We start from the raw sequence: 22,551 nt of genomic DNA, 5'->3' as shown, positions 1-22,551 counted from the left end.
TGATGACCAGGAGTTTCAAGGCAAACGTTCCCTCATTTTTAGCCTTCTATATACATCACAAACAGTGTGTATTTCCTGTTCTTAGCTGAAGTGGCTTTAACTAGGCAGGAAGTGAAGGGAAAAGGAGGTAAAAAAAGGCCAACTGCAAACCAAACATGTCTTACACACAAACCATCCATATATTTATATGTACATATTCATATTCATTCCTTTACACTTGTGTGTATAAGGTAGTTGTTGTGAAATTGTTAGATTACATGTTAGATATTACTACACGGTCGGAACTAGAAGCACAAGCATTTCGCTACACTCGCATTAACATCTGCTAACCATGTGTATGTGACCAATAAAATCGGATTTGATTTGAACCATGGTTAGAATAGCTATAAATAGCTATGAAGGAAATGTATAGGTTCCGGAAGAATCACATCCAAAAGTGAGTATTTTTGGACAACTTTCAAGTGTGTGAGCTGGCCCCATCCTGCTTGGCGTTCCCAATCCCATGCAGCTAACTTAGCTCTTCCTTACCTGTCCACCACAGTGCTCCTGCTCCTTCACCTATCCACTCTATCTCTCCCCTCTGTTCTCACTCTCCACTTCTGTGCTCCATCTCTCCCTGTAGGGTGAGCAGCCTGGTAATGAGGGACCCTTATGCCCTGGCTGTCCTGTGTCCCATGGTGCAGTGGGGCCCGGTTGGACAGGAGCCAGACCCCCTCTCTGCTCATTATTCTCATTACCTCGCCTCAAATCAGTGCAGGACAGGCCACTGGGATCTGTCCACAACTCATAAAGGTCCCTGCTCGTTAGTGTGGGGACCTTAGTGGACCAGCCTCGTTAGGGCCTGCGTCAGCTCCCATCAGAGAGGGTGTGCTGCGAGGAGGTGGAGGTAACAGGAAAGGTGTGTGAGAATGTGTGTGTGAGGGTATACTAGAACGCTAAGTGTCGTACATTGGAACGCTGAAGATGTCCTTATATGAGGGCAAAACAAACATAGCTAAATTGCTCTCTGTTCTTGGGTGGCATGACAGTTTACGAAGTCAACAGCGGCTTTGAGGAGGTTTAGCCCAATGAAAGGGCTAACTGTGTGGAGGAATCCACAGTGTGGCCTGCTCTGCTCTGGTTGGAGGAAGGGGTTCCTGTCCTGTAGCTGTGCTTTTATACTTATAACAGCAAAGCTCTGATTATACTCAGCTCTGCCTCTGCTTGGACTACTGTTTCAAACATGGCTGAGTAGGCTGAGAGGGACATAATTTCTGTTTAGACATCTACTTCTTACAATTATGCATGGAGGGGTTTGGGATAGGACACACACACAGACAGACATTGAAGTTGAGACTGAGATCCACTGAAAGTGTGGGTGCAGTTGACTGTCTGGTTGCCCTCCTGACTTTGGGGAGGGGTTGCTGTGGTGTTATTCCCTGGTGTGTGTTCAGCCGGGCCCTTGTGGGCTCCTAGCTAGCACATACAATTCTGAGAACCATATGTTTCTTAGAGATTGGTGAGAGCGTGGTTATCCTATGGTTATTTTTCATACAACCTTCCCACAATGTTCTGGGAATGGTGTAGGATACCCAGCATACATACAAATCTTAGCTGTTATGTTTCTACGGTGGGAACTTCAGTACTTCAGCATAACATTTTCTACAGGTTTCTTCATGGTTCTATATAAAGTCATGTTCTCAAATTGTTCAGAGAATGTTAAGAAACAACGTTCTTCTGTTGGAATTTCAGTACTTCAACATAACGTTTTTTGCAGGTTTAGTCATGGTTCAATTTAAAGTCATTTTCTCAGAACATTAAGAGAACTTTCAATAGAAACACAAGAAAACATTAGTACCGTTCAAAGAACATTTTAAGAAAGTTTTTTTTTTTAAACAGATCCATTCCATTCTTAGAATTAACAACGAAACTATCCTCTATCTGTTAAGTATGTTAAGGTGTGTTAACCACACCCACTAATTGGCTACACCTGATTTTAATGAGTGCTTGTTTCCATTTAGATGGGGTCCGGTTGAATAGACTAAAATGAACAGCTTTGTATGAGTTCCAAAAAAACTGCATGCTTAGCTGTATCCTGGTGGCGCAGTGGACTCATTACATGGATAGAGAACATAAGATCATAGGTTTGAATCTCAGTGACACAATAAATAAGAAATGTGTTTGCATGGTTAATGCCTAAGCAAAGGAATCTCCATGTGTCCTGTCTGTGCTTGGAGTTCAGAACAGTTGAGCTTAACAGCATTGAAGAGTCTTATTGAAACATGTTCTGTGAACGTTATTTCGTTACTTTCAAATAACCTATCATTTCCATTCTCAGAAATAACCTATCATTTCCATTCTCAGAACATTACTTTCAAATAACCTATCATTTCCATTCTCAGAACATTACTTTCAAATAACCTATCATTTCCATTCTCAGAACATTACTTTCAAATAACCTATCATTTCCATTCTCAGAACATGAATATTTCATTGTAAAATGTTCTCAGAACCGGCCTGCAAAAACTCCTAGTAACTGCACTGGAAATAATGAGAATGTTCTCAGAACCGGCCTTCTGTGCTCAGACCTGAACGGTGACCAAGCTAGAGACAAAACAACACAACATAGCAACTCGCAGGGGGAGCAACACAGTAGGTGGACAAAAAAGCTAAATTAATCTTGCAGTTGTGTTTTTTTACTTCACATCTATCCATCTTTGCCCAGTTTGATTTTTATTATATCAAGTTGGTATATTTTAATATGAAAATAGTTGTTTTCCCATGAGCTCATTTTTTATTGTAAGTCGTGAAATGCTCAATTACAGAGTGTGGAGCACAAGATGAGTGAGCAGACCTCCAGTGCAGTGTGTCAGAGGGCTGGTGGAGGTCTGAGGTCTGAGCAGAGGAGTGAAACGAGTCCTGTGTGATTTACAACATGTCCTCTATGTGTGTGTGTGTGTGTGTGTGTGTGTGTGTGTGTGTGTGTGTGTGTGTGTGTGTGTGTGTGTGTGTGTGTGTGTGTGTGTGTGTGTGTGTGTGTGTGTGTGTGTGTGTGTGTGTGTGTGTGTGTGTGTGTGTGTGTGTGTGTGTGTGTGTGTGTGTGTGTGTGTGCGTGATTGTGTGCGGGAGGTTCTTGTTCTGTGTCCCTCTCACTAGGTCATGGTTTTAGCACTGCAAGCCTGCTCCACCCCTACCCCCTACTAGTTTTACCACTGTCCCAGGTACAAGAGCCTGCTAGTGGCCAAGCTCAGGTTACCCACCCACAAACCCCATGGCATTCTGGGGGGCCTTATCTGCACTTGCAAAAACAAGTAATACCATCTCATTTTACATCAAACAAACAATTCTGCCCAAGCCCCTAGTTTGCCAAAGCCCCATACCACTAATCAAATCTCAGCTACACCCTATCTAACAATACTGGTCATAATGATGATCAAACTAAGACTGAATAGATGAGGCTCTAACTTTGCTTAGTAGAGAGAGTAAGAAGAAGGTAAGAACACTGTCCCACAAGAGTGGTCTTGTCCGGTTTAGCTCACATAAAAGAGGGTCAAGCAGTTTCAACAGATTTTGCTCTTTTTTCAGACCTGTCATGTCTGTGTTGAGCTCCAATAGGTAGGTACTAACAAGATAACAACTTCAGCAAATTACCATAGTTGTCCATCTTCCAACATTTCGGTAAAGCTTGTTAACTTCATTGGTGGCAGCTCAGAGACGCATGTGGAACTAATATTGCTTAAGCACCCCCCCCCCACTCAAATAAAAACTGCTGCCTCCTAGACATACACAGGCAAGAGTTGGCCCCATTCCATATTGGACAGTACAACACTAGAAGACCACTGTAGACTATCCTTTTGTTGACGCAACGTAAAACTCCCTTCCTCAGTATCACTCAGCATTTATATTTGTGTTCTTATGTTTACAACAGCAGGGACAGTTTGTGCCACTGATGAAATCCTCAGAGGACTCAAATGTCATCTAAACTATAAGAAACAATAAGAAACAGCCAGTGGACCAGCTAGGCAGTGGGACCCTACATCCACAGGGTAGAGCCTTCCAGCCAGCCAGCTGCCTGCCTCAATCTGAGCTACAGGCAGTGCAGGCAGCGCCAACAGCCTCCCTCCTCCCATGGAAACCTCTTATCTTGTCCTGTAGAGCAGGGCTTCTCTGATAATGACGAATGGTGGGGTAATTATGTGATCTCTTCCACATAACTCTGTGATAACCACACTGAGTGTTTCATCCTCCCTGCTGGAAGCCAGCCCACTGGATAGCAGAGCTGCGAGAAGCACAGATCTCCCTGATACCCTGTCTCTGTGGGACTGTGGGCTCCGCAGCACAAGGCCATATGGGCCACAAGCACCCAACCTGTTGGTGTTAAACCTGCCCATGTTAAACCTAACGAGTGAGAACCCAGGACAGACTCATTCAGATGGAGTGAAAATCACAAGCGTTACTCACAGTTTCTCCAGGGCATAGAGTCCAACAAAGGATCCATTTCTCAGAACCCTGATGCGATTGTTGCTCAAAATTCTGTTAAAAAAAGGAGCAAACCAAGATATCATTAGTATTGTGCTTCAACAAAACATTAAAAATCACAAAGACACACGTTCATCTCATACTTAGCCTACCTGAGTTGTATTAGTCAGACCCATATAGAATATGAAAGGAGAAAGGGCAATGTCAGAGAAAGAGACGACCAACAACTCAGTTGCCCAGAAAATGGCTTTCAGAGAAAAGTATGACTCCTCCAAGAGGGTCAGAATCTCCATGAGAGGATAAATACACTGCATGAGCAGCAGTCACACGTGACCACCCTGGCCAGAGGCATTACACAAAGCTGTTTCCAATTCATCCTAAGGACTAAATAGGAGACAGAGATTGGGATTGGGGTTTGGGGGGGGAAGGAAGCTTGTGATAATCATCCTGGATACATTTTTACATCAAAAGCCAACGGCGTTCACATCAAAGGGAAGTCTGTGCTCGTCATGACAATTACCCTTTTCCCTATTGGCAAATCATTAGGCTTATAGGGCCCTTATCAGGCAAGAGTGTGAGGGGCTTTCTAGAACCATCCTGCACTGAGCAGAGCAGATCTGCTTTGTCTCAAGGGGCATCATAGGAAACTGAATGTACAGTGATCAGCCAGCCCATACGGACCTGCTCAGAAGGACAGAGAGGCTACACCACAACAGAGCCTGCCAGCCTAGCCCCAGACACAGCCAGGCCTTCACAGGGTCCACTGTGACATTCCCTATCGGTATAACCTGCTCAGGAGACACAGTCCCTGGTCCTGAAGCCTGTACCCCTACTACCCTACAAACCCCTGTGTCGTGGGTCCTGTCAGGTTGGCTGTGTGTCTGCAACACCATGTCTTTGTGATCCTGGCCCCTCAGTGGGGTAGCAGGGTACAGCAGGGGCCCGGCTCAGGCGACAGCCCCCATCATTAACACGCCCCCCAGCCTCACGCCGCCTTCTCCCCGTTCCCCGGGGCACTTAATGGGCTGTTTGTGAGATGAAGTGTGTTTTTAATCGAAGCTGAGGAACAGAACCGAGCGGTGCACGGGTGTGCGTGTGTCTTTAAAAGAGGGAGCTGACTGTGAACAGCCTTTCTTGCCACATTAATACAAATACAACCCTCAGCCTTCACCTCCTCACCTTTTAGTTCACTTAATGAGCAGATGTAATGAGCAGCAGCAACTGGTCACATTTCCAGCTAAGGGGTTGATAATGAATACATTGGTCATTAGTCACTAAATCAGCACTGTAAGAAATGAAGTATATATTTGGTAGACATATACCTGCAAAGTGTCTAGAGCTATCTATCCGTCTACTTAAACTATATACTGTTTTCCCTTCCTTTTTTTGCTGAACCAAATTATATTCAAATCCATATGCAAATAACAATGAGCAGAAAATGCAGACTCTTGTGTATTGTGGTCGTCCTAGGGCGTAAACTGAACTTGAACCTGTGACTCCCAGTCCTAAGGTCTCATGCGTCAGTTAGACACAGTATCTCTCATATAACTTGATGCAGGCCTGAGATGAAAGCTACAGAAGATCCGGAACTGCCTGAATAATTCAATACAGATAGCAGAGGAGAAAGTAAGGTCTGGCAAAACAACAAGCCATTTAATTCAACACAGACAGTGTGTGTGTTCATGTTCATCTTTTTGCGCAGGTTAGCTTTTTTCATAATGAATCTTGTTCTGAAAGCTGCTCTGCAGAGCGGTCACTTGTGGGCACAGCCACAAAGTCATAAAATCAGATTGTACACCTAACCCTAACCACAGTGCTAACCATAAGGCCTAACCCTAACCACAGTGCTAACCATAAGGCCTAACCCTAACCACAGTGCTAACCATAAGGCCTAACCCTAACCTTAAATTACATTTTTGCAATCAATATTTCTACTACTGCATGGCAAGTGGTACCGGAGCGCCAAGTCTAGGACCAAAAGGCTTCTCAACAGCTTTTACCCCCAAGCCATAAGACTCCTGAACAGGTAATCAAATGGCTAACCCGGACTATTTGCATTGTGTCGTCGCCCCCAACCCCTGTTTTACACTGCTGCTACTCTCTGTTTATGACATATGCATAGACACTTTAACTATACATTCATGTACATACTACCTCAATTAGCCCAACTAACTGGTGCCCCCACACATTGCCTACCCGGACTACCTGCATTGTGTCCCGCCACCCACCGCCCGCCAACCCCTCTTTAACGCTAATGCTACTCTCTGTTCATCATATATGCATAGTTACTTTAACCATACCTACATGTACATATTGTATACAGCCTCGCTACTGTTTTTATTCAGTCTTTTTACTGTTGTTTTTATTTCTTTACTGATCTATTGTTCACCTAATACCTATTTTTTACTTAACAATTGCACTGTTGCTTAGGGCCTGTGAGTAAACATTTCACTGTAAGGTCTACACCTGTTGTATTCGGCGTACGTGACAAAAACACTTTGATTTGTTTTGATTTGTACAATATAGCCAATTTTGACTTTGCAGCTGGCCTATTTAAGGGGAAATCACTCAGTTCTCCCTCCATGACAAGACTCATGATAAACATCAACCTGCTCTTTTTGCGTGATTGTGTACAGTAAGTGTGTTGTGTGAGAGAGAAAAGTTAGACAATCAGCTCAGAATCTAAAACTATTAGTCTCAAGCGCATCCATTTGAACAGAAGATAATGAAACCTATTTTCTACGTTGCACAGAAGAACTGGAAAGCTCACTTCAGTAAATACACAAACATGATAAAGTAAAGTTCAGTGAACCCAGTGTCTGGAAACACAAGATGTTCATTTCCAGGAAAACAAAAGGTCTGGCGATTCAGGACATTAAGCATGTAATTTTCCTATTCTAGTACACCCATGTATCTCTGATGTCTGTAGCAGAGAATACATTGCTCTTTCACCTGAGCAACACAAACAATACAGAGTAGGACTCTGAGAAAGAGTGAAGGTGAGACAGAGCTCTGTAAACAGCCTGAAATAGGCTGGATGCTCCCTCCCAACAGGCTAAACAGGAAACCAGCCAATTAGCTGTTTATTCAGGATGCGGCTGACAGAGGTCAGGGGTCAGGAGGAGAGCACAGAGCAGAGCACTGTCCATGAGCAGGTGGAAGACAGGAGCGACCGGAAGAGAGAACAAGCAAGGGATATGAGAAACCTAAACTCCTACATCAGAGTACACAAAGGCAGTATAGAACATTGGTGTATTTTCAGAAGCACTGGAGATGAGCGAAGTCTGAGCTTAATTGAAAAAGCATGGATCACATACAGCATTCATCACTGAAGTGAAGAGAAGGAGGGGAACACTACTGCTCACCCTCAAATTGATAGAGTGGCCTGTGTTGTTTGAATGGCCTGCTGCGTCTCCACACTGACTGCCCCAATGACAGACGGCACATTGAGTTAGTCTGCCTCCAAATACAATTGCAGCTCTATGGTGCACAATATGAAAAGTGCACTAACTCAATCCAGACGCCCTCTAAGGTACAGCAGCGCTGCATTAGCCTCCTCATTAATTTAGCCCTTTCAGACCAGTGGCTTATCAGAGATCAGAGCCAGTAATAGAATCTATATCAGCTGTGTGTAAAACCAGGGCTGCAGGTCAGCATGGGGGGACACACAAAGACACTTCATCTAAGGCCATTCAGTGAAGATCAAATACTAGCAGGGCCAATGATAAGAGCCAGGTCATCCAAGAGGATTCAGCTGTTGGAGCAGTAGGCATGTTGTTAATAGAGGCTGAGTGTCTACAGGTTAATTGCCTTAACCCCGATCACAGCTCTGGTCAGGTGCACATACTCCTCTCATCTCCTCTCGTTTCTCTCCTAATAGGGATACAGTATCATGCTGGGATTACTCAACTGGATACATTCACCTCTGAGAGATGGAAAGTATACTGTAAAAGCAGAAAGACAATAGAAACTGCTGGTAGCCTATACCTTAGTCCTCCCTCTTGGTGCACGTCTGAGACAGTAAGTCAGGGAGATGCACACTGACTGCCAGACAAAGAGCCATGTCCCAGCAATACAAACCACAGCAACCCCTCCCTGGGCTGTGCCACTCACTTTGTTGGTTTGCTCAATTTGCTTCCTCAACCCACAAAGCCTTTGAGAGAGAGATGGGGGCATGTCAGCATGTCTCAAATTGTATTCATTCACTGATTCATTTCTGCTCCTTCCTCTCTGGTGAGAGGAGAGGATGAATGGTGACTCCAGGCCACTGTCTGCTTCAGACTGAACCTCTTCAGCTGGGTGGATCAGGGATCCGATCAACTCCAACATTAGCACACACTCACACAGGTGTGAAAGAGTGGGCAGATGGAGTGTGTGTGGGAAAGAGAGAGTATGTGTGGGAGTCTGTGTCTATTTCTGTCTCTATGTCTGTGAGTGTCTCTGTGTGTTTGCCTCTGTGTGTGTCTCTGTGTCTCTGTGTGTCTCTCTGTGTATTTGTGCATGCTTGCCTCTGTGTGTCTCGGAGTCTCTGTGTGTCTCTCTGTGTATTTGTGCATGCTTGCCTCTGTGTGTCTCTGTGTCTCTGTGTGTCTCTCTGTGTATTTGTGCATGCTTGCCTCTGTGTTTCTCTGTGTCTCTGTGTGTCTCTCTGTGTATTTGTGCATGCTTGCCTCTGTGTGTCTCTGTGCCTCTCTGTGTATTTGTGCATGCTTGCCTCTGTGTGTCTCTGTGTCTCTGTGTGTCTCTCTGTGTATTTGTGCATGCTTGCCTCTGTGTGTCTCTGTGCCTCTCTGTGTAATTGTGTATGCTTGCCTCTGTGTGTCTCTGTGCCTCTGTGTATTTGTGCATGCTTGCCTCTGTGTGTCTCTGTGCCCCTCTGTGTATTTGTGCATGCTTGCCTCTGTGTGTCTCTGTGCCTCTGTGTATTTGTGCATGCTTGCCTGTGTGTCTCTGTGCCCCTCTGTGTATTTGTGCATGCTTGCCTCTGTGTGTCTCTGTGCCTCTCTGTGTATTTGTGCATGCTTGCCTCTGTGTGTCTCTGTGTCTCTGTGTGTCTCTCTGTGTATTTGTGCATGCTTGCCTCTGTGTGTCTCTGTGCCTCTCTGTGTATTTGTGCATGCTTGCCTCTGTGTGTCTCTGTGTCTCTGTGTGTCTCTCTGTGTATTTGTGCATGCTTGCCTCTGTGTGTCTCTGTGCCTCTCTGTGTAATTGTGTATGCTTGCCTCTGTGTGTCTCTGTGCCTCTGTGTATTTGTGCATGCTTGCCTCTGTGTGTCTCTGTGCCCCTCTGTGTATTTGTGCATGCTTGCCTCTGTGTGTCTCTGTGCCTCTCTGTGTATTTGTGCATGCTTGCCTCTGTGTGTCTCTGTGCCTCTGTGTATTTGTGCATGCTTGCCTCTGTGTGTCTCTGTGCCCCTCTGTGTATTTGTGCATGCTTGCCTCTGTGTGTCTCTGTGCCTCTCTGTGTATTTGTGCATGCTTGCCTCTGTGTGTCTCTGTGTCTCTGTGTGTCTCTCTGTGTATTTGTGCATGCTTGCCTCTGTGTGTCTCTGTGCCTCTCTGTGTAATTGTGTATGCTTGCCTCTGTGTGTCTCTGTGCCTCTGTGTATTTGTGCATGCCTCTGTGTGTCTCTGTGCCCCTCTGTGTATTTGTGCATGCTTGCCTCTGTGTGTCTCTGTGCCTCTCTGTGTATTTGTGCATGCTTGCCTCTGTGTGTCTCTGTGCCTCTCTGTGTATTTGTGCCTGCTTGCCTCTGTGTGTCTCTGTGCCTCTCTGTGTATTTGTGCATGCTTGCCTCTGTGTGTCTCTGTGCCTCTCTGTGTATTTGTGCCTGCTTGCCTCTGTGTGTCTCTGTGCCTCTCTGTGTATTTGTGCATGCTTGCCTCTGTGTGTCTCTGTGCCTCTCTGTGTATTTGTGCATGCTTGCCTCTGTGTGTCTCTGTGCCTCTGTGTGTCTCTGTGCCTCTCTGTGTATTTGTGCATGCTTGCCTCTGTGTGTCTCTGTGCCTCTGTGTATTTGTGCATGCTTGCCTCTGTGTGTCTCTGTGCCTCTCTGTGTATTTGTGCATGCTTGCCTCTGTGTGTCTCTGTGCCTTTGTGTATTTGTGCATGCTTGCCTCTGTGTGTCTCTGTGCCTCTGTGTATTTGTGCATGCTTGCCTCTGTGTGTCTCTGTGTCTCTGTGTGTCTCTCTGTGTATTTGTGCCTTTGTGTGTCTCTGTGCCTCTCTGTGTATGTGTGCCTCTGTGTGTCTCTGTGCCTCTGTGTGTATTTGTGCCTCTCTGTGTATTTGTGCCTGCTTGCCTCTGTGTGTCTCTGTGCCTCTCTGTGTATTTGTGCCTGCTTGCCTCAGTGTGTCTCTGTGCCTCTCTGTGTATTTGTGCATGCTTGCCTCTGTGTGTCTCTGTGCCTCTCTGTGTATTTGTGCATGCTTGCCTCTGTGTGTCTCTGTGCCTCTCTGTGTATTTGTGCATGCTTGCCTCTGTGTGTCTCTGTGCCTCTCTGTGTATTTGTGCATGCTTGCCTCTGTGTGTCTCTGTGCCTCTCTGTGTATTTGTGCATGCTTGCCTCTGTGTGTCTCTGTGCCTCTCTGTGTATTTGTGCATGCTTGCCTCTGTGTGTCTCTGTGCCTCTCTGTGTATTTGTGCATGCTTGCCTCTGTGTGTCTCTGTGCCTCTCTGTGTATTTGTGCATGCTTGCCTCTGTGTGTCTCTGTGCCTCTCTGTGTATTTGTGCATGCTTGCCTCTGTGTGTCTCTGTGCCTCTCTGTGTATTTGTGCATGCTTGCCTCTGTGTGTCTCTGTGCCTCTCTGTGTATTTGTGCCTGCTTGCCTCTGTGTGTCTCTGTGCCTCTCTGTGTATTTGTGCATGCTTGCCTCTGTGTGTCTCTGTGCCTCTCTGTGTATTTGTGCCTGCTTGCCTCTGTGTGTCTCTGTGCCTCTCTGTGTATTTGTGCATGCTTGCCTCTGTGTGTCTCTGTGCCTCTCTGTGTATTTGTGCCTGCTTGCCTCTGTGTGTCTCTGTGCCTCTCTGTGTATTTGTGCATGCTTGCCTCTGTGTGTCTCTGTGCCTCTCTGTGTATTTGTGCATGCTTGCCTCTGTGTGTCTCTGTGCCTCTGTGTGTCTCTGTGCCTCTCTGTGTATTTGTGCCTCTGTGTGTCTCTGTGCCTCTCTGTGTATTTGTGCCTCTGTGTGTCTCTGTGCCTCTCTGTGTATTTGTGCATGCTTGCCTCTGTGTGTCTCTGTGTGCCTCTCTGTGTATTTGTGCATGCTTGCCTCTGTGTGTCTCTGTGCCTCTGTGTGTCTCTGTGCCTCTCTGTGTATTTGTGCCTCTGTGTGTCTCTGTGCCTCTCTGTGTATTTGTGCCTCTCTGTGTCTCTGTGCCTCTCTGTGTATTTGTGCATGCTTGCCTCTGTGTGTCTCTGTGTGCCTCTCTGTGTATTTGTGCATGCTTGCCTCTGTGTGTCTCTGTGTGTCTCTCTGTGTATTTGTGCCTCTGTGTGTCTCTGTGTGTCTCTCTGTGTATTTGTACCTGCTTGCCTCTGTGTGTCTCTGTGTGCCTCTCTGTGTATTTGTGCATGCTTGCCTCTGTGTGTCTCTGTGTGTCTCTCTGTGTATTTGTGCCTCTGTGTGTCTCTGTGTGTCTCTCTGTGTATTTGTGTCTCTGTGTGTCTCTGTGTGTCTCTCTGTGTATTTGTGCCTCTGTGTGTCTCTGTGTGTCTCTGTGTGTCTCTGTGTGTCTCTCTGTGTATTTGTGCCTCTGTGTGTCTCTGTGTGTTTCCGTGTGTCTCTGTGTGTCTCTCTGTGTATTTGTGCCTCTGTGTGTCTCTGTGTGTCTCTCTGTGTATTTGTGCCTCTGTGTGTCTCTGTGTGTCTCTGTGTGTCTCTCTGTGTATTTGTGCCTCTGTGTGTCTCTGTGTGTCTCTGTGTGTCTCTGTGTGTCTCTCTGTGTATTTGTGCCTCTGTGTGTCTCTGTGTGTTTCCGTGTGTCTCTGTGTGTCTCTCTGTGTATTTGTGCCTCTGTGTGTCTCTGTGTGTCTCTCTGTGTATTTGTGCCTCTGTGTGTCTCTGTGTGTCTCTGTGTGTCTCTGTGTGTCTCTCTGTGTATTTGTGCCTCTGTGTGTCTCTGTGTGTCTCTGTGTGTCTTTCTGTGTATTTGTGCCTCTGTGTGTCTCTGTGTGTCTCTGTGTGTCTCTCTGTGTATTTGTGCCTCTGTGTGTCTCTGTGTGTCTCTCTGTGTATTTGTACCTGCTTGCCTCTGTGTGTCTCTGTGTCTCTGTGTGTCTCTCTGTGTGTCTCTGTGTGTCTCTGTGTGTCTCTGTGTGTCTCTGTGTGTCTCTGTGTGTCTCTGTGTGTCTCTCTGTGTATTTGTGCCTCTGTGTGTCTCTGTGTGTCTCTGTGTGTCTCTGTGTGTCTCTCTGTGTATTTGTGCCTCTGTGTGTCTCTCTGTGTATTTGTACCTGCTTGCCTCTGTGTGTCTCTGTGTCTCTGTGTGTCTCTGTGTGTCTCTGTGTGTCTCTCTGTGTATTTGTGCCTCTGTGTGTCTCTGTGTGTCTCTCTGTGTATTTGTGCCTCTGTGTGTCTCTCTGTGTATTTGTGCCTCTGTGTGTCTCTGGGTGTCTCTCTGTGTATTTGTGCATGCTTGCCTCTGTGTGTCTCTGTGTGTCTCTCTGTGTATTTGTGCCTCTGTGTGTCTCTCTGTGTATTTGTGCCTCTGTGTGTCTCTGTGTGTCTCTCTGTGTATTTGTGCATGCTTGCCTCTGTGTGTCTCTGTGTGTCTCTCTGTGTATTTGTGCCTCTGTGTGTCTCTGTGTGTCTCTGTGTCTCTGTGTGTCTCTGTGTGTCTCTCTGTGTATTTGTGCCTCTGTGTGTCTCTGTGTGTCTCTGTGTGTCTCTCTGTGTATTTGTGCCTCTGTGTGTCTCTGTGTGTCTCTCTGTGTATTTGCGCCTCTGTGTGTCTCTGTGTGTCTCTCTGTGTATTTGTGCCTCTGTGTGTCTCTCTGTGTATTTGTGCATGCTTGCCTCTGTGTGTCTCTGTGCCTCTGTGTATTTGTGCATGCTTGCCTCTGTGTGTCTCTGTGCCTCTCTGTGTATTTGTGCATGCTTGCCTCTGTGTGTCTCTGTGCCTCTCTGTGTATTTGTGCATGCTTGCCTCTGTGTGTCTCTGTGCCTCTCTGTGTGTTTGTGCATGCTTGCCTCTGTGTGTCTCTGTGTGTCTCTCTGTGTATTTGTGCCTCTGTGTGTCTCTGTGTGTCTCTCTGTGTATTTGTGCCTCTGTGTGTCTCTGTGTGTCTCTCTGTGTATTTGTGCATGCTTGCCTCTGTGTGTCTCTGTGCCTCTGTGTATTTGTGCATGCTTGCCTCTGTGTGTCTCTGTGTCTCTCTGTGTATTTGTACCTGCTTGCCTGCAGCTGCACTGGGTTTCAGGTCTTCCTCTGCCAGTAATCTTTTTTTAGTGAACAATTGTTCCTCTGGTGGTAATCTGAAGGCATGCTAAAGAATGTTTAGTACGTACACTGTACACAGCGGAAGAGAAACCTTTCAGCTATTCAAATGACAGCTGAGGGCAGAAAAACTGGTTCAGGATGAGTCTCCAGGCTCCACTTTATAAAATCCTTCTCAAACAAGACAGGATATCCTCTCTTTCAAATCGCACATATCTGTTCCCAATAAACATTGGTGTAAAAAACAAGTTTTGATTCTGCTCCACTGTCTCGCTCTCTTTCTAATCATGTCCTCGTTTGGAGACCTTCTCTCTCTTCAATAACTGTGCTACCCAATACATTACATTCATCATGTTATCATCATTATCATTATTGCAATCAAATCAAACATAAAGAAAAGAAGGGCTGTTACAAAGAAACAAACAAAAACAAACAAAAGACTAACTAGATGATAGTTTGTCTTCCATGGCTTTACTGCAGACGTTTGAGATGTGTAATGTATGAATGAAGAGTCCCATGTTCCCATTTCCCTGATATCCACCGCTTTCCCAAATACCCAGTCGTCTTGGAGCCTCTCTCTCCCTGTCTCCACTCCAGAGGGAACAACTGATTTTAGTTGCATTATCCTACGGCCGACCAAAAGTAGGATAACAGTCTTAAGGAGGGGGTTCTATTTAATAAGAATCCCTCCGCAGGCTAAACTCTACACTCTCATTAACCGTCTCTAACCTGCCAACCCAGCATCTCATTACAACAATAACATCAACAGTCTCCCTCTCTATCATAACACTGATCATCTCCAGAGTCGTTCTGAAACAAGGGTGCAGGAGACAGGGGAGAGGGGAGGGAGGTTCAAAGATCAGCCATGGCTGTGGGCTGTCCTACCACACACTGTGGAGACACAGTCCAATGGAACAACATGAGGATATGAGTACAGATTAGACACGACACGCCCAACCCCACCCAGACCAAGGCAAACAGAGAGAGGTGCAGGTTCAATGTAATAAAGAGTGTCAAAACAACTAAACACGCCACTGTTTAAACATCATTTAACTTTGGATGGACCTCTTCGCTAAAGGACCACACGCGAGGTGAAAGACAAGAACCCCTGAAAGAGTTTGGTAAAGCGCCACAAACTCGGCACACGACACAAGGCTCTATAGCTCAGAGATTAAAAGACCAATATCAGCGGCAATAAGAAAATGATTCACTGAGAGTTTCTGAGCATCCAATTCAAACCAGTTTAATCTGCATGGTGATTTTATACTGAAAGCATCAGATTGTGTCACAGCAAAATGTAGCCATTTAAATCCAATAACCCATTGAAAGTCATTTTATAGAGGAGAGCGAATGAGGCTTTTAAAGAAGGGAAGAAGTGACTTCATGTCTCTCAACGCTAAAGCAGCATGGGTACATTCTCAGTCTGGACACTATCTAGAATACTGTAGCTTCAATGTAATTAAAACAATATTTGAGTAATCTTTATTTAAGCATTAGTAATTTCATACTCATGCATGATTTAGATCTTAGCGTCCTGGCAATGCATAGGAGAACAGTTACTGTAAAGTAGAGACATGGCAGTCTATGTTTCAATAAAGACAGCACAAGGTTGGAACTTGGACTGATGGTGACAGACAGATCGGGTCTGTGAATATCGCGGGTGAACCCACAATTTTATTAAAAACTCCATTACTTAACTTGGCTGTTAACAAGTTTCTCAAGATGTCTTAGTCTTTCCAAGTGCCACGTTTAACACATCAAAAGCAATGACCAAACTCCAGCACATTACGTAGCACCTTCCAACCTCACCTCATACACATGGAATGGACTCTAACAGGCAAGCCCCAGCCAAAGAGTTAGCCAAAGGCTGCCTGCCCCTCTCTCTACTGGGAGAAGGGGCAATTGTCTTCAACAAAAACTACTGTAAGGTGTGTGTGAGTATGTATACACACTGTAAAACATGATGTTTTATCATTGGTTGGTAGAAGAATGAATCAGTGAAGCAGCATCTTTGGATGGGTGTGACTTTCTGAATTGTTGGGGACCATTTGAACAGCTTAGCGTCTGGTTTGCAATGACAATCCACTTTTTCTGCATTGGCCAACAAGTTATGGACCAGGAGCAGGTCTGTTTCAGAGACACACGAAGCTGGTTATAAGGTTAAGGGGTGTGTTCACTTGTTAGCTGGCTAATGAGGGAGGGAGTCTGGTCACCTGCACACACACACTTTCATTGTGACATGTCACAGTCCTCAGTCCTGCTACTAATGAAGGCCCAGACCAATTACTGCTGTAAGCTTTAAGCCACAGGAGCCCCATCTCAGCAGGAGCATGTGTGTGTGTGTGTGTGTGTGTGTGTGTGTGTGTGTGTGTGTGTGTGTGTGTGTGTGTGTGTGTGTGTGTGTGTGTGTGTGTGTGTGTGTGTGTGTGTGTGTGTGTGTGTGTGTGTGTGTGTGTGTGTGTGTGTGTGTGTGTGTGTGAGTGAGTGAGTGAGTGAGTGAGTGAGTGAGTGAGTGAGTGAGTGAGTGAGTGAGTGAGTGAGTGAGAGAGTGAGTGAGTGAGTGAGTGAGTGAGAGAGTGAGTGGTGAGTGGTGAGTGAGTGAGAGAGAGAGAGAGAGAGAGAGAGAGAGAGAGAGAGAGAGAGAGAGAGAACGTGTGTGTATGATAGACCTTCCCAATATTAAAGGGCCTCTTTTCATTGGCAGGTCTTCCAGTGCCTCTGCACTGGACTGGTAGCTCTATCCTGGTGGCTAGTTGAGTGCCCTTGAATCACCATTCAGTGCCCTGGTCTGCCAATGTTCCAGACCCATCACAGGGAGAATCAGGTGGACAAGGGAGACTCCACAACCACTCAGTGGTAGAAAACTAAGCTACCTCTGACAGGAAGCAGTTCTGTGTGGCCCAGGGGCACTGGCTCTGCCCTCAGAGGCCTGGGTCACCACACTGAATGCAGCAGGCCACTGAAGGCCCTTGAGCACAACAAGCACTTTAGCAGTAAATGCATCTTGAGCCGTGAATGTGTCCATTGTCCCTAAGCCATCAGTGTGCTTCCAGCAGGGAACAGGGAGCTTTGCCAGACTACAAGTCCTATTGATCTCCTGTCATGTACATGAACATCCATGTAATTGCACGTCAAATGTTTTTGTAAAATCATGTCACAGGCACTGATTGAGTTATTCAAGCATTATGGAAAAGTGAACAGAATCTCCCTGACGAGTTTGTTTGTTCTCAGAGTTGTGCAGGGTCATTCTTGGTGTGCAGTCAAAGGCTGTGAAAACCAGAAAGAGTTATATAGTGTACATCCAAATAGTGTATATCTAAGATGCTATGTACAATATTTGTTTTCCAAGACTCAGGAAGACAAATAAATTAAAGATTAATATAAAATTGAAACTATATTGTGACAGTTGATTGCAATGTGTCTCATCTTGAAGCTGGATAGTGTAGTGAGCTTTTTCATATTATTTGTATTGTAGAAGTGCTTATTATAGAGTATACTGCATTGTGCTTGGGTAACCAGGCAGGGCGAGGGAGTCTTTATGGTTTGTGGTTACATGTGTGTGTGGTTGCATGTGTGTGTGTGTGTGTGTGTGTGTGTGTGTGTGTGTGTGTGTGTGTGTGTGTGTGTGTGTGTGTGTGTGTGTGTGTGTGTGTGTGTGTGTGTGTGTGTGTGTGTGTGTGTGTGTGTGTGTGTGTGTGTGTGTGTGTGTGTGTGTGTGTGTGTGTGTGTGTGTGTGTGTGTGTGTGTGAGAGAGAGACAGCAGATGTATGCAACAGCATATACATATGTTTGAGTGTATGTGTGTAAAATGGCAAGCAGTCCTTCAGCAATTCCTCAGTCTAAAATTATAATTGGGGATTTATAAACAGTCTCTAATTAGAGAGGGGAGGATGGAATACTATTTTGGATGCTGTGGCCGTGCACGCCCTTCCCGCATGTGCGCGCACACACACACACACACACACACACACACACACACACACACACACACACACACACACACACACACACACACACACACACACACACACACACACACACACACACACACACACACACACACACACACACACACACACACACAGCTCCTGTGTTCAGAGATGGTCTCCCACATGGAAACAGTCTCAGGACAATTCATGCAGCAACACTATCAATTAATGAGAAAGCAACTTCCATGACATGTGGGTTTTTAATTCTACATAGTTTTTATTCAGTATTTCCTTTTAGTTGCGCAACATATTTTAAACCTGGGCATCCAACAAAGACTGAAAGATGAAAGATGTAAAGCCAGTAGCTGTCTAGAATCCTAACAATCAAGGGTCAAACACAGCAAGTAAATGATGAAAGTATAACTAAGATTTACACAAGAGAATGTAACAAACTGCAAAGTCCAACCAAGTCAGCAACTCCATCACTGTGTAAAGTTTGTTCTTTTAATGAGGCAATTTAGTGAATCTAGGCTTTTCAAACAAGTGGAATGTGGTCCATGCCTGACTAACATTGTCTCATTGTTCTGTCTCATAACCAAGCTCTGTTTTCTGCTCCAATGCAAAGACTGCTGGGAAATGGGTTTGCTTTTACAAAGGATAGGGCCAAAATCATTCTGACCCAAATAACTTAACAATGCTGTTTGGCTAGATGGTGAGTTAGACACTGTTTGTTTCATGCAATAAATATCTACAGTAGAAATGGGTGTTGTCTTATTGAGTGGCTCTGTAACGTAAAGTGGAATACAATCAACAGGTTTCAGAACTCCACTCCAATTACTGAGTAACGGGCGTCTGTAAAGCCATTGTTCCCTTAGAATTTGTTAAATTGGACTAATTTTTACACCATGCAAATGGTTCTCATATAATTCACCAGAAATATGTTCTTAGTGTAAGCTTTTACAACGACGATATCTCAGTTTGTATAATTATAGTCGAAGAACCATTTGTTTTTATGACACATTTAACCCATTTATCGAACATAATCATGTTTTAGTTCAAAAGAGAGCAAATGCATCCGTTTTCTTTTTCACTAATTAAATGATTAATTTCAACCAGTAAATCAGAACTGATGAGGGTACATTTTCAGATATTATAAACATTTGGCAAATTAAGTAGAACTATCTGAAATATGTCCAACACTAAACATACGGGTGGATATTCTTACTATCTTCAGATATCAATACTCAGTATCACACAACACTTACACAGAAGTGGTCACACACACAAACTTGTGACTGCATGCATTCTCAGCACGAACACCCACCGCCTTATTCTGTGGGTCTGCAGTCTACTGCCCCCAAAACAGAAACTCTGGAGGCCATTTCTGTGGTTCAGCATGGGGAAGAGAGGGGAAGGGGAAGACAGACAGATGGGTGGGGGCTATATCTGGAGAAGAATAACCAGAGAGTCATTTACTTTTTGGAGTAAGATAAGAAGGAGCTGTATGAAAGGAAACACTATAATAACAAAAGTCAATCAAGGGTGTAATGTTGCCACGACAACATATTTCTCTGTTTTTGTCAAGTCTGAAGATCGTGGCATTTTGAGCAACAATCTCAAGTGATGAATGAACTATGTACAACCTTGTAACTTATCCAGAATGTCGCAGCCCGTCTGGTGTTCAACCTTCCCAAGTCCTCCTACTGGCGTCCAGTCAAAGCTCGCATCCCCTACAAAACCATGGTGCTTGCCTACGGAGCTGCAAGGGGAACTTCTTCCCTCCTGACTATTACTTAAATCCTACACCCCAACCAGAGCACTCCGCTCTGCCACCTCTGGTCTCTTGGCCATCCCACCCTTACGGGGAGGTTAAATCCCGCTCAGCCCAGTCAAAGACCTTCTCTGTCCTGGCACCCCAATGGTGGAACTAGCTTCCCCCTAGCTACAGTATCTTAAGATGAATGCACTATCAGTAAGTCTCTCTGGATAAGAGAGCCTGCTAAATGACTAAAATGTAAATGTATGAATTCATCAGAGATGGATAAACGGAAATATACAGTAGATATCAAAGAAGTGTTATTTCTAGAGCTGTGCCTTTTCCCTTGAGCCCCCAGTCAGGCAGGGGTCCAGGGTATGTGTTGCATTGACAGGTGCTGAGGCTGTACATAGCCTGATGTGACTCCTAATGATGATTTGAAAAAAGTTGCTTGGAAGACATGAGCTCTGCATTGTTTGTTTTTTTGCGCTGGCTGTACACACTGCAACAGTCACTCATTCCCAATTTGACAAGCACTTGATAATGCCTAGAATTTCCCGGTGCCAACCACTTTGTGGGGCCGTAATACATTCAAAAGAAATCCATGCCTTTTGCGGCCAGTGGCCATTGTGCATTTCTCCCTGAGTTCTGCACACTCCATCACATGATTGGGTCTTTCTCACAGGCTATAAGTGAAGACAGACACATTGGGGATGTAACTGCGCGCGTCCTTGTCCAATTCCGAGGTGCATATTGAAGATATTAGAAGAACTGTCCACATTTACTATTCGTCAGCCAACAAGATGAGTGGGCCTAAAGAACAGCAAAAATATTAGCCTATGTCAATCTACTATCCCTCATAGTACAAAGGTTCAGCTATTCTATGCGATAAATAAATGTTCCAAACAGTCTGGGACAGTTGTGGGATGCAATAGATCCAAAATTAATACAACCACTAGCATCAACAAAAACTTTTTTACGCAATGTGGCTGACGCAACAGATCAGAACATTTAGCTTAAAATGTTGATAGACTATTAGGCTATTTCATCACATTACAAGCACAGAAATGCGCACATGGTAGTAGGCTATAAGCACGAATGTTCCATTAGTGGAAAACACCATTATCAAGTTTTTCCCCATACATTTTTATGGTGAAAATGATCTTCCAAAACTTGAAACTCACATGCATGCCAGTTACGCTCTACACCCCTTGTAAAGCGAATGTGCTTAATTTAAAAAAGTTATTTGGCCACTTTAGTTGTGATACAAACCTTTATAAAATATATAGGCCTATGAGCTAGGCTGGGAATCATTCACAAGTGATAATATTTCATTCACATGTGATTAGGCTAATATTTTCACCCATCAGACTATTCTTGATTTAATCTTGTCTTTACATATATTAAGTAATATATGTTTGAAATTTGTTTTGATTTAGAATGGACCTTTATCAAGCACCTGTATCAAAACAGGGTCAGTGGGAATAAAAACAAAAGGAATATATGCACTTAAATAACAAGTGGAGGACACTTTTCCCAGTGGTATATTTTCATGCCAGCCAGGTAGGCTATACTCCTGTTGTACATATAAGAAATGAGCTTAATATTAGGAAAGTTGAGAAATAAATATAGTAGGCCTAGCCTATAAAAAGCTGATCCTCCAATTTTTAGTAGAGGCCATCTGTCATGCCCTGATCTGCTTCACCTGTCCTGACTCTGTGCCCGCCTGCCTGACCACTCTGCCTGCCCCTGAGCCTGCCTGCTGTCCAGTACCATTGCCCCTACTCTGGATTAATGACCTATGCCTGACCTGACCCTGAGCCTGCCTGCCATCCTGTACCTTTGACCCACTACTCTGGATTATCGACCCCTGTCTGCCTTGACCTGTCGTTTGCCTGCCCCTGTTGCTGTAATAAACATTGTTACTTCAACAAAGTCTGCATTTGGGTCTTACCTGAAATGTGATACCATCACTCTGTTTTCTCGTGCAATTGCATAGCCTATTGAAATGTTGCGCAACATGAGCTCATGGGCTCTCATGAAGTGTTTGATTATATTTTCGATGACATTTGAATTGATGTCAGAGTGATTAGAGGAACAATAGAGTGCTGATTACCAGGCAGTTAGAAAGTTTGGTAGGCTACTATTGACCATCAGGAGCATCAGAGCTTGGAGAAGCATAATTACCATGACTTAAAGGTCATGTGGAATTTGACTACCTTCATGACTCGTGACCGACGATGTGGTGGTAATACGGTCACCGGTCACCGCAACAACCCTAGCCCCACCTAACATGTGTGGACGTAGGAGAGCCCACTCCCCCTCCTCTCAACACCTTTCCCCACACAAATAAACCCTCTCCCAGCAGGAATGCCTGTGTGTTCTGAGTGCTCCACAACACCAAGCTTTTGGAATTTTCTCTGTTGATAAGGTGGCTGTTGGGAAATTTCATCGACATACTCCTGTTTCAACACATACTGACTCACAGACCCAACACAAACCAATGGCACATCTGCTAACCCTTTTGATAACCCCACACGGCCCACCCCACTCCCAAGATGCATTTCATTGGATGGTGTATACCATGTGTATCCCGTACATACGACAAATAAAACTTTAAACTTGAAGATCACAGTGTTGGATGGATGGGAGACACTATAACACTCCCATTAGAATCCATATAGACAGTGGTGTACAGTAGGGACAGAACCTAGGCCCTACTGTGCCCGCGCAGGCAGAGAGCAGCCTCACTGCAGCTGTCTGAGGGGGTGTCCTGCTGCTACACATTCCTTTCAGTGCCTGCTGACGGCCAAGGACAGGCATTGGTGCCGCCCAGCCTGCCACCCCTCACATCTGCGGCCACTCCTTTGGGTTGGCACTTGCTGGACCAAGGTCACCAGTAACAGGCAACAGTGAAAACAAATGGCAAAGGAGGGGATTTTATAAAAGCATAAATTATAACCACCC

At 45.0% G+C, this 22,551-nt stretch overlaps 1 protein-coding gene across 1 annotated transcript in view; it reads right to left on the bottom strand.

The window, feature by feature from the left end:
• LOC124034322 (adhesion G protein-coupled receptor A2-like) overlaps positions 1–22,551 on the bottom strand; it is an 81,796-nt gene that overhangs the window by 38,682 nt on the left and 20,563 nt on the right. The window contains 1 exon segment of the mRNA XM_046347352.1: positions 4,441–4,512. Within this exon segment, the coding sequence (XP_046203308.1) occupies positions 4,441–4,512 (72 nt within the window).

Source organism: Oncorhynchus gorbuscha, linkage group LG04 (assembly GCF_021184085.1).
Source record: "Oncorhynchus gorbuscha isolate QuinsamMale2020 ecotype Even-year linkage group LG04, OgorEven_v1.0, whole genome shotgun sequence".
Lineage (NCBI taxonomy): Eukaryota > Metazoa > Chordata > Actinopteri > Salmoniformes > Salmonidae > Oncorhynchus > Oncorhynchus gorbuscha.
This window is presented reverse-complemented; position numbering and strand designations above follow the sequence as displayed.